The 14,870-nt window shown below is 42.8% G+C and overlaps 1 protein-coding gene across 2 annotated transcripts in view; it reads right to left on the bottom strand.

Annotated features, from left to right (window-relative positions):
• Window positions 1-14,870, bottom strand: part of Trio (trio Rho guanine nucleotide exchange factor) — a 320,123-nt gene that overhangs the window by 187,523 nt on the left and 117,730 nt on the right. For both annotated transcript variants that reach the window (XM_070042198.1, XM_070042199.1), the window contains exon 8: window positions 12,927-13,058. In XM_070042198.1, coding sequence (XP_069898299.1) covers window positions 12,927-13,058 — 132 coding nt within the window. The remainder of the gene's footprint in view (window positions 1-12,926; window positions 13,059-14,870) is intronic.

Raw genomic sequence — 14,870 nt, 5'->3', positions numbered from 1 at the left:
TGATCGAACTTTCTGACATATGTGAACAACAGTTTTACTTGACAAAATAAAAAAACTAACAATGCCATTATTTAGTACTTTTTTTAAAAAAAGGAATTCTGAGGGATTAAAAGAGGGATTTCAGTGTTATATTAGAGCATCAAATTATCAAACTAAATTTAAAGCATTAAATTAGCTACATAAATAAGAAAAGGTGAGGAACAAGGAAAGACCTGTATTTTCATACTTATAAGTGATTATTAAGACTGATGAGTAATTATATCAGAAGCACTGGAGAAAATGCTACAGTGGGAAAGCACAAAGGATGCATGGCACATGTGTCACGGGCTATATGAAACAGGAAAGCTCAAGGAGAAATCACCAGGGCCTTTCTACTCATACAGCCAGGAACCTGGAAACCCCTGAGACTTCTAGGTAAACAGAACAATAGTTCAGATTTCCTTTGTGAACAAAGGGAACAGGAAAACAGCATCATTTATCTGGAGCTTCCAAAACCCAACGTCTGCCATAGAGAAGATGTCTGATGCTTTCTAACCTTTTTTAATTGACCTCAAAGAAGTACAGTTGTATAGGAATGTAACAAGTTAATGTTTTAAAAGGTTTATTGTGGGCTGGGAAGGTGGCTCAGTGGTAGAGTGCTTGCCTTGCATGCCTGAGGCCCTGGGTTCGATTCCTCAGCACCACATAAGCAAAAACAAAAAAGCCAGAAGTGGTGCTGTGGCTCAAGTGGAAGAGTGCTAGCCTTGAGCTGAAGAGCTGAGGGACAGCACCCAGGCCCAGAGTTCAGGCCCCACGACTGGACCCCCAAAAAAAAAATTTAAAAAAAAAAGGTTTATTGTAAAGGTGATTAACGGAGGGGGGGAGGGTTACAGTTACATAAGTAAGGTAATGAGTACATTTCTTTTTAAAGGCTGTGATCCCCCCTTCCCTCATTTTTTCCTTCCCCACCAAGTTGTAAAGTTCTTAATTGTTTTAGGAACTGTACTTGAGACATTTGGTGGAAGTGCTGACTGCTACTTATAAAGACTTCATAGCTCAAATTTTATCTATTACAACCTTTTAGCAAAAGTTAAAAAAAAAGTCCAGCTAATACAACAGGGTAAGAATGAAAAACCATCTTAAACCAACTAAACCAAAATGTGTTAAAACAAGAGCAGGAAATGTATGCCTACTAGAGTGGGAGACCTCTCTGTCTGGGCACTGCCTGGCAAAGACTGTGAGGAAGGGAGGGACACTGAGGGATTTGGAGACAAGGGGTTTACTGAGATGGCTTCAGCAAGGCCCTGCTTGTCTTTAAGACTGCACATTTTAAAATACCACATCACTGAAGTGACACCATTCTCAGCATTTCCATTCCCAATGTAACATGTCTAGCCAATACCTGTAGTTGCTCTATTCACAACAATTTTGTATATAGGATCAGTATTAATATCAAATATTTATCTTGTAGTTTAGATAGACCTAAGTACTTATAGACTGAAATATACTTCTAATACAAATCACCCCTCTTTTGTCTCTAACTTATACCATAGTACTTATACAATTTACTCATATACACTTAAACATCATATGTAAGTTGGGTGCTGGTGGCTCACACCTGTAATCCTCAGGAGGCTGAGATCTGAGTTTCGCAGTTTAAAGCCAGCACAAGCAGGGAAGTCTATGACACTCTTCAGTAACCACCAGAAAACTGGAAGTGGTACTGTGGCTCAAGTGGTAGAGTACTCACCTTGAGCTGAAGAGCTGAGGGACAGCACCCAGGCCCAGAGTTCAAGCCCCACAACAAGAAAGAAAGAAAAGAAAGAAAAGAAAGAAAGGAAGGAAGGAAGGAAGGAAGGAAGGAAGGAAGGAAGGAAGGAAGGAAGGAAGGAAGGAAGGAAGGAAGGAAGGAAGGAAGATTCTAATAATGATATAGAATAAGCAGAAAAAAATTAATGGAAGAAGAGATTGTTACATTATAGTAACCAAAATATTCACATATGCTTTCAGTACTTAAAACAAAGTATTGAGTTTACAGTATACAGTGTAGTTCTACCAGATAAATAAACTTACTCTGCTGCACATAGTGGTTAAACTTTGTCTAGCTTCTAGGAACAACACAGCCCCAAAAGGGAAAACAGCTACAAAAAGAAAAGTAGCCTTCATTAATCAATGGTATGTGTTTCTAGAATTTTTTAAAAGACCAAATTAGCTCATTTTTAGTCTACTCTTTGTTCTTCTTGGAATATAGAGTTCATAGTCCTGATAATCAAGATCATATTTTACATTGAGATGCTCGTAGTTCATGCATAAAATTAGCTACTCAGGAGACTGAGATATGAGACTCAACAATCAACATGTAAAGCCAGTTTGGGCAGACAAGTCTGTGAGGCTCTATCTCCAGCAAAATGTAAGAAATGGAGGCCTGGCTCAAGTGGAATAGTGTTAGCTTGAACAAAAAAAGCTTAAGTGAGGGCCTGAGACCCCGACTTTGAGCCCAATACCAGCACCAAAAAACCAAACAAATAAGCATTACATTTTACAAAAAATAGGAATGGGCAGGGAAAGTACAAGATGAGCCTTGAGCATTTTGTTATGCCATAAAGTAAAAAGGGTATTGAAAGGTGAAATGAACAACTCAATGGGACCAAGAAAGGGGCTTTCAATAGCCAAACTTGGAGAATGTAGGCATCAAAAGATTATCAGATTATAATCCACTGAATGTAATAAGATTTTATAAGGAAAGAAGGGAGTATGAAGGTTTGTTCTTCTTCCAGGAAGAAACTCTAAAACTCTAAATATCGCAGGAATGATGGAAATGGGTGGCTACCATGACCAGGAGGCAACATGGGATGAAATCTTCAGTGGATGCTATGGCTTTGAAAAAAAATCTGAAAATGAACAGAGGCTCAGACTTCCCCCTCACCCCCAGTCATGAGGCTTGAACTCAGGGCATGGGCACTGTCCCTGAGCAGTTTTTGCTCAAGGGTAGCACTCTCCCAGGTGAGCCACAGCTCCACTTCTGGTTTTTTAGTGGTTAACTGGAGTTAAGAATCTCATGGACTTTCCTGCTGAGGCTGGCTTTGGATTGAGGTTCTCAGATCTCAGCCTCCTGAGCAGCAAGGACTACAGGTATGAACTACTAGCTCCCACCTGAGATATTTTGTTAAATGTAACTGTGTACATAAGGAACCTTGCAGGCACTAATCAGAGTAGCAACCAAGGTTAACATTCCCAGAATGGGACAGGTCAAGAGGCTGAACTAGTCAACAGGTGGTAGCCTCAGCAGTCTATAAGGACTGAGTAGGTCCCATAAGTAGAGTTAGGGTAGGAATAAAGGCCTACACTCTTTAAACCATCATGGCAGGAAAAGAATTAAAACTGTCCCAATTGAATAGAAATTGATAAGATCTGTCAGTGAAATCCAGTGTTGGAAGGCATTCTAGACCCAAAATGCAAAGAAAGAAAGAAAGAAAGAAAGAAAGAAAGAAAGAAAGAAAGAAAGAAAGAAAGAAAGAAAGAAAGAAAGAAAGAAAGAAAGAAAGAAAGAAAGAAAGAAAGAAAGAAAGAAAGGAGGGAGGGAGGGAGGGAGGGAGGGAGGGAGGGAGGGAGGGAGGGAGGGAGGGAGGGAGGGAGGAAGGAAGGAAGGAAGGAAGGAAGGAAGGAAGGAAGGAAGGAAAGAGAGAGAGAGAGAGAGAGAGAGAGAGAGAGAGAGAGAGAGAGAGGGAGGGAGGGAGGGAGGAAGGGAGGGAAGAAAAGGACATTATTAGAATAGTTGGGGGAATACTAATGGGGAGGGTGCACTGTGGAGAGGATGTTCATATGGAGGTAGAGGTAGAAGGGAGAGAAGTTGAAACAAATGTGGTATACACTAAAATCTGGAAATTCTGGGAGTTTTCAATACCAATCTACCATTTCTCTGTAGGCCGGAATCTTTTTCAAATGTTAAATAGTTTACAAGGTAAAATAACTCATTATTCCTCTGAAAAATCTTTTCAGTTGACCCAGTTCAAACTACTGTCACTGAACTTTTAACTCTATTATCTTTTGACTCTATTATAAACATGTTCTTAGGCTTAAAAAAAACTCTGTTTAAGACCTTAACTTAAAGGTTCTTCCTACCAAATAACTCTGAATTATTAACTTAAAATTTAAACAGAATAAAATATTCCATGGGTAAATATAAATTCCCACAGCAAGATGTTCCAATTTTACACAACATAATATAGTGGTGACCACTAAAATTCTGTACTTAGCTAAAAGTGCTGATAACACTGCACTGGCCAGTTCAGCTGGAAGGAGACACTGGTGATACAGGTGTGTACCTTGCATTTTCTTAGTTGGTCATATACACAGAGAATGTAACCAGCTCCTTAAAGCTAGTCATCTGTGAGTAAAAGCCATGAAATCTCATCTTGGGCTGGCAGGGGTATGCAGATGGCTGGCTATAAAGCTACCACTTCAATCAAAGTACAGCTCCAGAGAAAAAGATTCACATAAGTAGATGAGGAAAGGCTTCATTACATGGGCACATAATTAGTCACTCACGTTCTGTATTATAGATTGGAATTAGCTGTTGCAAAGATGGGACACTAGGGAAAAGGACTTAATGGTTTTTTAGAACTTGCGTAATCCTCATGAATCAATGTGATAAAACATCAGAAATCTGTTCAATTTTCAATTATACTATAAAAGACTGTCCTTTATATAAAGACTGTCCTTTATATAAACAGTTCTTCATAAACTAGCCCACTAAATTAACTAAGAAACACTGCATTTAGAATTCAGAAACAATACAAAGTTAATTGTTTTTTTTAATTCCATGGGAAATATTAAATAGTGCTAAAGTAAGAGTGGGTCTTCCTAGACAAAAAGGTGGCTAGAAAAACCAATACAGATCAGCTCTCTTGGGAAGGAGGATAAAACACATTCTGAAGCAGGTACAGTAGTTTACATGCCCACTTAACCCAACAGCCTGACCTGTATTCAAGGGCATGAAAATAGTAGCTGGTCAGTGAAGCATTGAGAACTGCCACACCAAAATTCAATTCTTCCCTGCAACCTCTCCGATGCCCAGCCCTCTGTGAGGTATTTTAAAACATTTTCTTAAGCTTCAAACTAATCATTCACATTAACAAAGGGCATATAGATGCTTCTGCTAAAGAAAAATAGAGTGCTGTTTAATTAATCATGTCCAAATATAATTATTTGTCTTTTACTATCCACTGGATTAACTTGTAGATTTATAGACATATTCTAGTTATTACAAATGAGGGAAAACATACAGTCTAATTTTCTTTGGGTCTGGCTTACTTCACCTATTATAATTTCTTCCAAGTCTTCAATTTCCTTATGAATGGGGCAATGTCATTCTTCCTGATAGAAACAATAAATTACATTCTGTATATATACCACATTTTCTTTTTTTTTTTTTATTGTGAAATATACCACATTCCTCTTGATCCATTCATTCATTGAGGTAAATCTGGGTTGATTTCATCTTAGCAAAAAATGCTGCAATGAACATGGCTGTGCTGGTGGTATTAGTGCATGCTGATTTGGGTAAATGCTCTCTAAGCATTCACACACTGAGAACAAAGGAGGATATACTTAAGTGAAGATCACAATGACTCAACAGCTATATGCATAAGACCATATAAAATTAAGCTTATGGAAATAAACTCTAGGAAATGAAAACAAGAGGGTTTTTTTTTTTTTTTGGGGGGGGGGGTGTTGGTCATGGTCCTGAGCACTGTCCCTGAGCTCTTCAAGGCTAGCACTCTACCACTTGAGCCAAAGCGCCGTTTCTGGTTTTCTGTCATGGAATTTCCTGCCCATGTGGCTTTGAACCTCGATCCTTAGATCTCAGCCTTCTCAGTAGCTAGCATTACAGGTGAGAGCCACCAGCGTCTGGTAAGAGGTTTTTAATTTTTGTTGTTGTTGTAAAATTGTACTGTTTACAGTTCTTTTTTTTTTCCCTTTGGTTTATTTCTTGTTACTGTTTCAAATTCCTGTATATAATTTTTATCTGATTTGGGGAAGGGAAAAACAACTAAACAAAAACAGTGGGACCAATTCAACATGATACTCACTAGATACTAAGTTAGAAATGAACTTTAAAGCTTGGGGGAAAGGGAGGTTGGGAGGGGAAAAAGTGGGAGAAAATGAAGGAGGGGCTAACACTGTTTAAAAAGAAATGTACTCATTACCTAAGTAACTGTGACCCCTCTATACATCACCTTTACAATTAAATTTAAATTAAAAAAAAAAAAAAGAAAAGTGGAGAAAGCCTTACGTAAAAGCAGTGTACAGAATTACTACCTCCTCAACATTTCCAGGAGTATAACCATAGTCACAGAGGCTACCTGTATGGAGGGCCCAGTGAACAAACAGGGCAAAGATGACGCTCTATAACCCATTTGTAGCTATGACTGTCAACAGCAGCAAAGAGTAGTGACAGAGAGCATGAAGCTAGCCTGACTGGGCTCATAAAGCTGACTCCATGCCACCAGCTGTTGACCTGGCACAAGTCACATCATTTTTATACCTCAGTTTCCTCATTTACAACAGCAGGATCAATAACAGTATATGCCTCAGATTTGTGATCATGAAGTACACTGTTGCATAAAGTCTGTACTATAAAGTCTATAAAGTACATTGGAGGTAACAGAAAATAAACAAGGATATGTTAAATAGTGTAATATACCTTTTAAAATGCTGTTATTTAGATTTCTGAAACAAACAGTAAAGCTCTACATACTTTAAAAATGGTGTGTGAATTGCAATCTAGACCAGTAGACAGCAGTATTTACTCTCCCTAACTCAGGCAGATAAGTGGAATGAAAGTAGACTCTGTAGAGCACATAGGCAGCAAAGATGGCGCTGAGAGGGAGTTGAATGGGCAGAGCCCAATTTGCTTTACGTTCAGTGCATAACCAGCCCGTGGAAGCTTAGATGCATGATAGGGTGTGACCTTGACAGTGAATGGTTCCTCTTCCTCCCCTGCCATGCCACCTGCTCTTTTTTGCTTTAAAAAGGGCTTGTTCTGTGTTAATAAATGAGTTTTCCTGCTTGACTTGACTCCCTGCTGCATCTGATTGTCTCCCAGGCTAAGGGAGGCTGGGGAATGGGCAAGCAGCCGTACTTTCTTTCCTCGGACTCCATCCGTCTTTCGTGGGACCGACGAAGACCTGACATCTGGTGCCCAATGTGGGGCAACTGAAGGAAAAGATACCGGCCGAGGCTAAGTGGTCTCTCAGGGTAAGTGAAACCCTTAGTATGGGTAATGCTATCTCACAGAAGAAGGAGGAGGAGGAAACATTAGGTCTAGAAGGAGTACAGGAGGTCTTGGAAAGTGAGAAGGAAAAGGAATGGGTCAAATTCGACCGAGAATGTACTGAAACACGCACAGTGGAAGTCAAAACGAGGGTAAAAGTTACTCCCTCTGACTCAGGTGCCCCTGATGGTCGTAGGCCCCCTCCCTATTCTGCCGATTGGTGGGGAGATATGGTGCCTCACGCGACCTGCAAGGGGGACTTGCAAGACCCGGACCCCTACCAACCTTCCATGGAGGGGCCAAGGGCTGGGGAAGTAACCTACTCGGAGGCCTACCCTGGAAGGGAAGGGCCACCCGAGAGCCTGGACCCTAGGCCAGGATTCGCTTCCCCAACGTATCTGGTCAATCTGGCACCAGGAGCTAACAGGCCCTTGGAATGGTATCCATCGGAAGCTAAGGATCTTAAAGAGCTTCGCATTGCGGTGGCGGAGGATGGCCCAAACTCCTTGGGCCCAGATCCTATTACAGGACATTGCTTATCACCCGTGTGTCCCTAAGGACTGGCTGGACGTGGCCAAAGCCGTCCTCACCAGTTCGCAGTTTATTAAATGGTGTGCTTTCTTTAAGGAGGAATTCAGAGTGCGAGCGGAGAATAACCGGCAGGCTCAACCCGTGATACCTATTGCTTATGCCATGTTAGCAGGGACGGGGGAAGCCTACTCCACTGGCGTCCAACAGGCCGCAATACCTGGCCCGTACCGTGACCAGGTGAGGCAGGCAGGACTTGCCCCATGGTACAAACTGGATGATGGGCCTACTGAGTCCCCCATGGCAGGAGTGAGACAAAAACCGGATGAGCCTCTACCTGAGTTTATAGACCGAGTCCAACAGAGCGTTCACCGCAAGCTGCCAGCAGGGAACCTCCGAGATCAGTTTGTAAAGCTGCTGGTCTGGGAAGGGATGAATGCAGACCACCGCATGGCCTGCGCAGGATTGAGAGAGAGTTCCCTGAGCAGATGGGTGGTGGCCTCACAGGATGTGGGAACGCAACAGCACCAGTCCCAATCACTAGCTTTAGCTTTACAGGCTCAGACGTCTGCAATGACTGAGGCTATTACCCAGGCACTGGCAGCCCAGGGCCGAGGAACCCCAAGACCATAGGGGAGAGGGACTTTTTTTAAATGCGGGCAGGAAGGGCACTTTAAGAGGGACTGTTTACAACAATCCCCTGCCAACCGGCCGGGAGGGGGGGGGGAACTGTCCCCTACACCCTTGGAAAAAAGATTGTCGATCCAAGTTTGATTTAGATGGGAAGCCTTTAAACTAGGGGAGGGGCATCCTCCAGCCCCGTTAACTCAAGGAGGAATCTCATCTGCTGTGAGGCCCAGGCAGCCTCGTGGCAGGACGACCCAGGCCCATTGGACTGTCACCCTGGTGGAAGGACTCTGCCCTAAAATGAGTATTCTCATAGGCGGAAAGAGGTTTCACTGCTAAATTGACATGGGGGCAGATCGAACCATACTCAGGGAGGAGGAAGTGCCCTTGGACTGGAAGCTTGCACCTGGGCCCCCGATATTGGGGGTAGGGGACAACTCCCAGTCCAAAGAGATGGTTGCCCTTATGAAATGGACTAGCCCAGATGGAGAACAGGGAAAGATACGCCCTTTAGTGGCAAAGAACCTCACTGCCAATTTACTAGGGCAAGACATGCTAAGACAAATGGATGCCGTGGTCACTACAGACCATTGAGCATCCTATGATGATATCCTGGATGGAGAAGAAGCCCAAAGGCTTAAACAGGATCTAGAGGGAGTTAAGGAAAAGGATTTTTTAACTTTTAAGGGGACCCACTTGGGTGCACCCCCAATCCTAAAGGCCACTGTCCCCCCCAGTGCCTCCCATTAGGTGGAAGCCAGGAAGCCCAATCTGGGTGGAGCAGTGGCCATTGACCAAACCTAAACTTATAACCCTCCACCTTCTGGTGGAGGAACAGATAAACCTTGGGCATATATGCCCTTCTTTGAGTCCTTGGAACACATCCGTATTTGTTATTCAAAAAACCTCTGGGGCTTGGCTTGGCGTCTGCTCCAGGATCTACGTAAGGTAAATGAAAGGATGGAGCTAGCAGGAACGCCCCTAAGAGGCATGCCCTGGACTCCTGCTAAGCCTTCAGAATATACCTTGGTTGTGATTGATATTAAAGATTGTTTTTTTTCTATCCCCCTGCATCCAGATGACTGCAAGAAGTTTGCTTTCTCCATCCCTTCTCTTATTTTTCCCAGCCTGATTGGAGTTTTGAATGGACGGTGCTGCCACAGGGAATGGCCAATAGCCCGGCCTTTTGCCAACAATACTTGGCCACACTTTTAGGGCCTGTGCTGGGTTCAGATACCTCTGTTGCCTATGCCTACATGGATGATATAATTCTGGGTCACCAAGACACGAGCCGCCTGGAGGGCCTTCTGGCCCAGGTTCTTGCCATATTAAAAAGGGGGTTTTACCATAGCCCTCAATAAAATTTAAAAGGTACCTCCTTTTAAGGTGCTCGGGACCCACCTTACCTTGACTCAGGCCAGCCCCCTTAAGCCTCTGCTGGATATTCCAGCCTCTCTAACCTTAACCCAACTTCAGAGTCTTTTAGGGGAAATCAATTGGCTGTTGCCGTGGGTTTCTGTCCCTAAAGATAGTTTTGTGCCCTTATTTGCCCTACTAAATGACAGGACTCCCCAAGAAGTTATTACAATTACAGACAGCCATAGGGCAATATTTTTGCAGTTCCAAAAAGCCCTGGATGAAGTTTCCCTAAAGAGGTATTCTATTTGTGAGCCCATTTCCCTTTGGTTGTTTGCAGGTATTACATTGATTTCTGCAGTTTTAACTCAAAAGGGGGGAGCCATTAGAGTGGGTTCATACTCCCTTGGGGGGCACACCTCGGGTGTACTCTCAAGAAGACCAACTTGCAGATGCTATTGTCAAGGGAAAGACCTAAGCCCAAAGGCATTATGGCCTCGACCCTCACTCCATTGTTTTTCCTTTTCGGATGGCATATGTTGAGTGGCTCACTCGAGCCAATGCTCGTCTTGCTCTCTCCTTGGAGGGGTTTCTAGGCCAAATTGACTGCCATTATGGGTCATCCAAATGGACTGTCATGTTATGGCGACTTCCCCTCAAAATGCCTTCTCTATTTTCTTCTACACCTATTCCTGGCGCCCTCCATATTTTTACTGATGGAGGTAAGGAAGGCTCTGCGTATGCAGCCTTTGAGAAGCAACAAAAGACCCCGAGCCAACAAAGATTTCAACCTTGTCAAGGGTCAGCACAATATAAAAAATGCTGGCCATAATTATGGCTCTTTAGGACATTCAAAAACCCTTTAATTTGTATTGATAGCCTATAAAACAAAAAAGGGGAGTTAGCCCCCATATACAGTTACCGATAGCTTTGTTTTCCATTAACATTTTAAATTTTTCAAAAGGGGCCACTGAATCCAGATTTCAGAAGCACTGGGGACAACTAAACCCTAAGCCCCAAGTGAAAGTCAGGTGGAAGGACCCCCTGACACAACAATGGAGAGGACCTGACTCCCTAGTTAATATGGGCAGGGGATTTGGATGCGTTTTCCCCATAGGGGAGCCTGCTCCCATTTGGATCCCTGCCAGGAACCTTAAGTTTTTACCCATTTCCTCTACACAGGAGGATGCCCAAGGATAAGCTAACCAACAAGGAAAGAAAAACAGCTGTGGTGGCCGAGGCTTGTGTTTAAAAGAGGAAAGCCAGAAAGATAACTATTAATCATCCCCAAGGGCAACCAGCCCTTGAGAAGCTCTTGTGTTCTCTAACAATTGCAGATGGCGATATTCCAGCTGATGGTGGTCCTGACCCTCCCAGTCCCTGCAATGGCTACAGAATCCACATCAACCTCAATGGGTGACCTGGGCAGTGATCAGCGCTGGCAATGCAGAAATCATTAATAGCACCACAAGAGAAGCCGTCCCTTCGACCTGGTGGCCTGACCTTCATTTTGATCACCACCCTATGTCATTATGTATGGACTGTTTAATATTTCTGTAGGAGCTAATTATTTTAATGTTACCTGCTCTAATTGTTCTTTTACCAATTAAGCAATTGGTATAGCAATTGTATAGCTGCATTATTGAATCCATACTTATTGTTAACCACCTTTTGTTATGCTTCCTGTTTAGATCTTTTTCAACCCCACAGGCAAATAGCTGGATTAGAACAAGCCCCACCTCTGGACTCTGAAGTGGCAAAGACTGCTATCCCATCCTTGACTGATGTTAAAGGACTGCTAATGACATTTCTTGGCCTGGTAATGCTTTTGCTGATGGTTTTTCTATGCCTTCCTTGCATTATACGTGCACTGCAAAACTCTTATGAGTTTAGCCAGCCAGTTACGTAAGATCAAGCTCCAAGTGAATGAATTTCCCCTGAGAGGAATCATAGCCAGAGACGGGTAAGAGGGGGTGTCAGTGTGACCAACCTAAGACAGGGCCTTCAGCTTCGCTCTGAAGAAGTTCCCGATGACGGGTAAGGCAGACAAGGCGATCCACCCAACCTAAGACAGGCGGGTTCACTTCTTTAAACAAAGACTGGGGAGATGTTGGGAGCCATTGGGAGCTGACAGTAAAGCTCAAAGGTCATCTTGACCCCTGTGCTTGCTTAAAGACACGTACAAGGAACTGGCTTACTTAAAAGACACCAGGTACCCAGGATTGCTTTGCTATGCCTGCAGTTTGTTTTAAATATTCCTTGTTTTTCTGGACTATAGTAGAATGGCCTGAGTGTGGGGGCCCATGAGGATGCACCCTGCAGCTTAGATGCATGATAGGGTGTGACCTTGACAGTGATTGGTTTTTCTTCCTCCCCTGCCATGCCACCCACTCTTTTTTGCTTTAAAAAGGGCTTGCTCTGTGTTAATAAACAAGTTTTCCTGCTTGACTTGACTCCCTGCTGCATCTGACTGTCTCCCAGGCTAACGGAGGCTGGGGAATGGGCAAGCAGCCGTACTTTCTTTCCTCGGACCCCGTCCGTCTTTCGTGGGACGGACGAAGACCCGACAGTAGACTACTATAAAAACATGAATTTCTTAAACATAGGTAGACAAGAATATTGCATTGTCGTGCGTGTGTGTGTGTGTGTGTGTGTGTGTGTGCGCGCGCGCACACATATATGCCTATGAATGTGGACACTGGGCACTAGGGCTTGAACTCAGGGCTTAGATGCTGTCCCTTAGCCATTATGCTCAAGGCTGGTGCTCTATGTCTGGCTTTTTGGTGGTTAATTGGAGATAAGAGGTTCTCTGCCTGGACTGGCTTTGAACCTTGACCCTCAGATCTCAGCCTCTTGAGGAGCTAGGATTACATGCATGAGTCATTAGTGCCTGGCTGGATTGTCTTTTATTGAGCAGATAAAAATATAAACACTCAAGTCTACAAAAGTCACAGGGTCACGTAAAGTCTCTGGCTGCCTACTATCAAGCTTCACTCCAGAAATCTATGATCAGACGTTCCAATGCTGGTAGTTAAGAGTGCAACCTGAATTGTTATCTTTAGGCTTTTTCTGAGCCAGCCCAAACTGATATTTCAGATGCTACTGCTATGATGCAAAAACATTTCCACCTTGTAATCTGAGTAAAACTGGATTCGCTTACCTCAGAATAAGCGAGAGTGATGTGCTCGTAGATCCCCTGGTGGTGATGAATGGCATCTTCCAGATCCTGCAGCTCGGAGGGAAGGTCCACTTCACCACAGGCTTTACACCACGAGTCCACGTTGCTCATGTACTTGAAGGTTAAAAAGTAATATTGATTGTTTCTATCACAGTATCACTGAATAAATTGAAAACACATTTTAAAACATTGATTTGAAAATTAGGGTAGGTGAGGAATGTGCAAGAAGGTAACACTGCTGAATCTTCATTTCAAATGGCAATGATATGAATTTCTGAATGTGACATACACTTAAACTCCACCATTAGGCACAGGCAGGGATAGGGTAAGGCTGAAGAAGGTGTATTTTAATGAAAGTCTCAGGTTTTTGCTGCCCAGCATCTGGGCATGTCCCCAGAACAAGACTACCCTGCACCACTGCTTCCTGGCCAGCTTTCCCAATCCATGTCTGAATCTAATCTACATTCCCACCTGCCTTGTATTCAGCAATGGCAGATGTCAACAGAACTCTTTTATGTCCCTCAACAGCAGAAGGGGCCTTACCTGTCCTTTTGCAAAACAGGTTTTGCAAAAAACCACAAACCTAATCTTAGGAAGTACAGCCAGCCCATTTTTCTAGCCTTTCAAGAGGAAATTAGCACATGAATTACAGGGAGAGAAGGGGAGGAAAAGCACTCTAAGCTGTGAACCTCAAAAACGCTTAAAAAGGCCTTGGTACCATGTCTTTCAAATTTACATGTAAACTAGAAGTCTGAGCCATACCAGCTCTGCTTCTGACTGTAGTTCCAATCTCACCTCAATTTTCTCCACTGCCAACTACCCAGGACTCATCAATAGTGATTAAATCACTGCCAAATTTCCTGGGGAGATGCTATCAGAATCCTTCAAAGTTAAGAGTCCAAGGCAAGTGTTGAAAGCCCAATTAGAAGCTAATTAAGCCAAATAGCAACACATGTTCCTGAGTTTTAACCTCTTTTACTCTAATTCCTCTTCCACTTTTGTACTTAGGGATTCATTCGATGGCTATTTTAAAATGCAATACTTGAAAAGTGTACTGACAGGAAAGGAGTACTATAATTCTCTTAAAATGTAATAGAAGTTGAGCTGCAGGAATAGCTCAAGCAGTGGCACATCTGCCTAGCAAGTTCAAACACCAGAGTCGCCCAGAGTTCAAACACCAATACAGTCATTCCCTCCAAAAAAAAGTAATGAGCGTAATTTCCCAGTTACTTACGGTATTTTGTAGGATCTTAAAACAGGAAACCTACCCAATAATTGTTTCAAAAATCCTTTTATTACCAACGTTGGTTAACTGTATGCAAGCTGCAGGGCCTAAAGTCAGTGTTACCAAACAGCAGGTAGTTTCTGATGACTCAAAGCACGGGGGAACATTTTTATTACTTTATTACCCTGTATCACTGAGGAATTGGAAGTAGGAATAAAATCACTTCACCCCTCTCCCCCTCCCACATAAATTCACATATGACTACTTAGTCCTAACTGTTGCTTGGGTACTGTTTTATAAATGTCAATCAAGTCAGGCTGAACAGCTTCTAAGTATTCTTAAGCTCTATTTCATGCTCTCTTCTTCCCTTACTTCATTTAATAATATCCTTTTTAAATATGAATTGATTGAGGTTAATCCTCATTATTAAAACATCAAGCTCATGATGACATAAACTCAAAAAAACAAGCTACCTGTAAAGAGTTTGTATCTTCTCAAAAGACTCTAAAACTTCCCCTTTTCACTATCCAATCAACAATAAGTTTCTACTTTCTGTCTTATAAATTCTCCCAAACCAACTGATCAGAAAAGTGTACAGATCCCTACCCTCCCTTCTAATTGATAGTATAAAATAGTTCTTTCTGCAAAAAGTAATGCCACACTATTATCTTCTTTGAGTATCAGGCAGGCACTGTAATTCA

Source organism: Dipodomys merriami, unplaced genomic scaffold (assembly GCF_024711535.1).
Source record: "Dipodomys merriami isolate MVZ:Mamm:240054 unplaced genomic scaffold, mDipMer1.0.p SCAF_32, whole genome shotgun sequence".
In the NCBI taxonomy this organism is placed as follows: domain Eukaryota; kingdom Metazoa; phylum Chordata; class Mammalia; order Rodentia; family Heteromyidae; genus Dipodomys; species Dipodomys merriami.
This window is presented reverse-complemented; position numbering and strand designations above follow the sequence as displayed.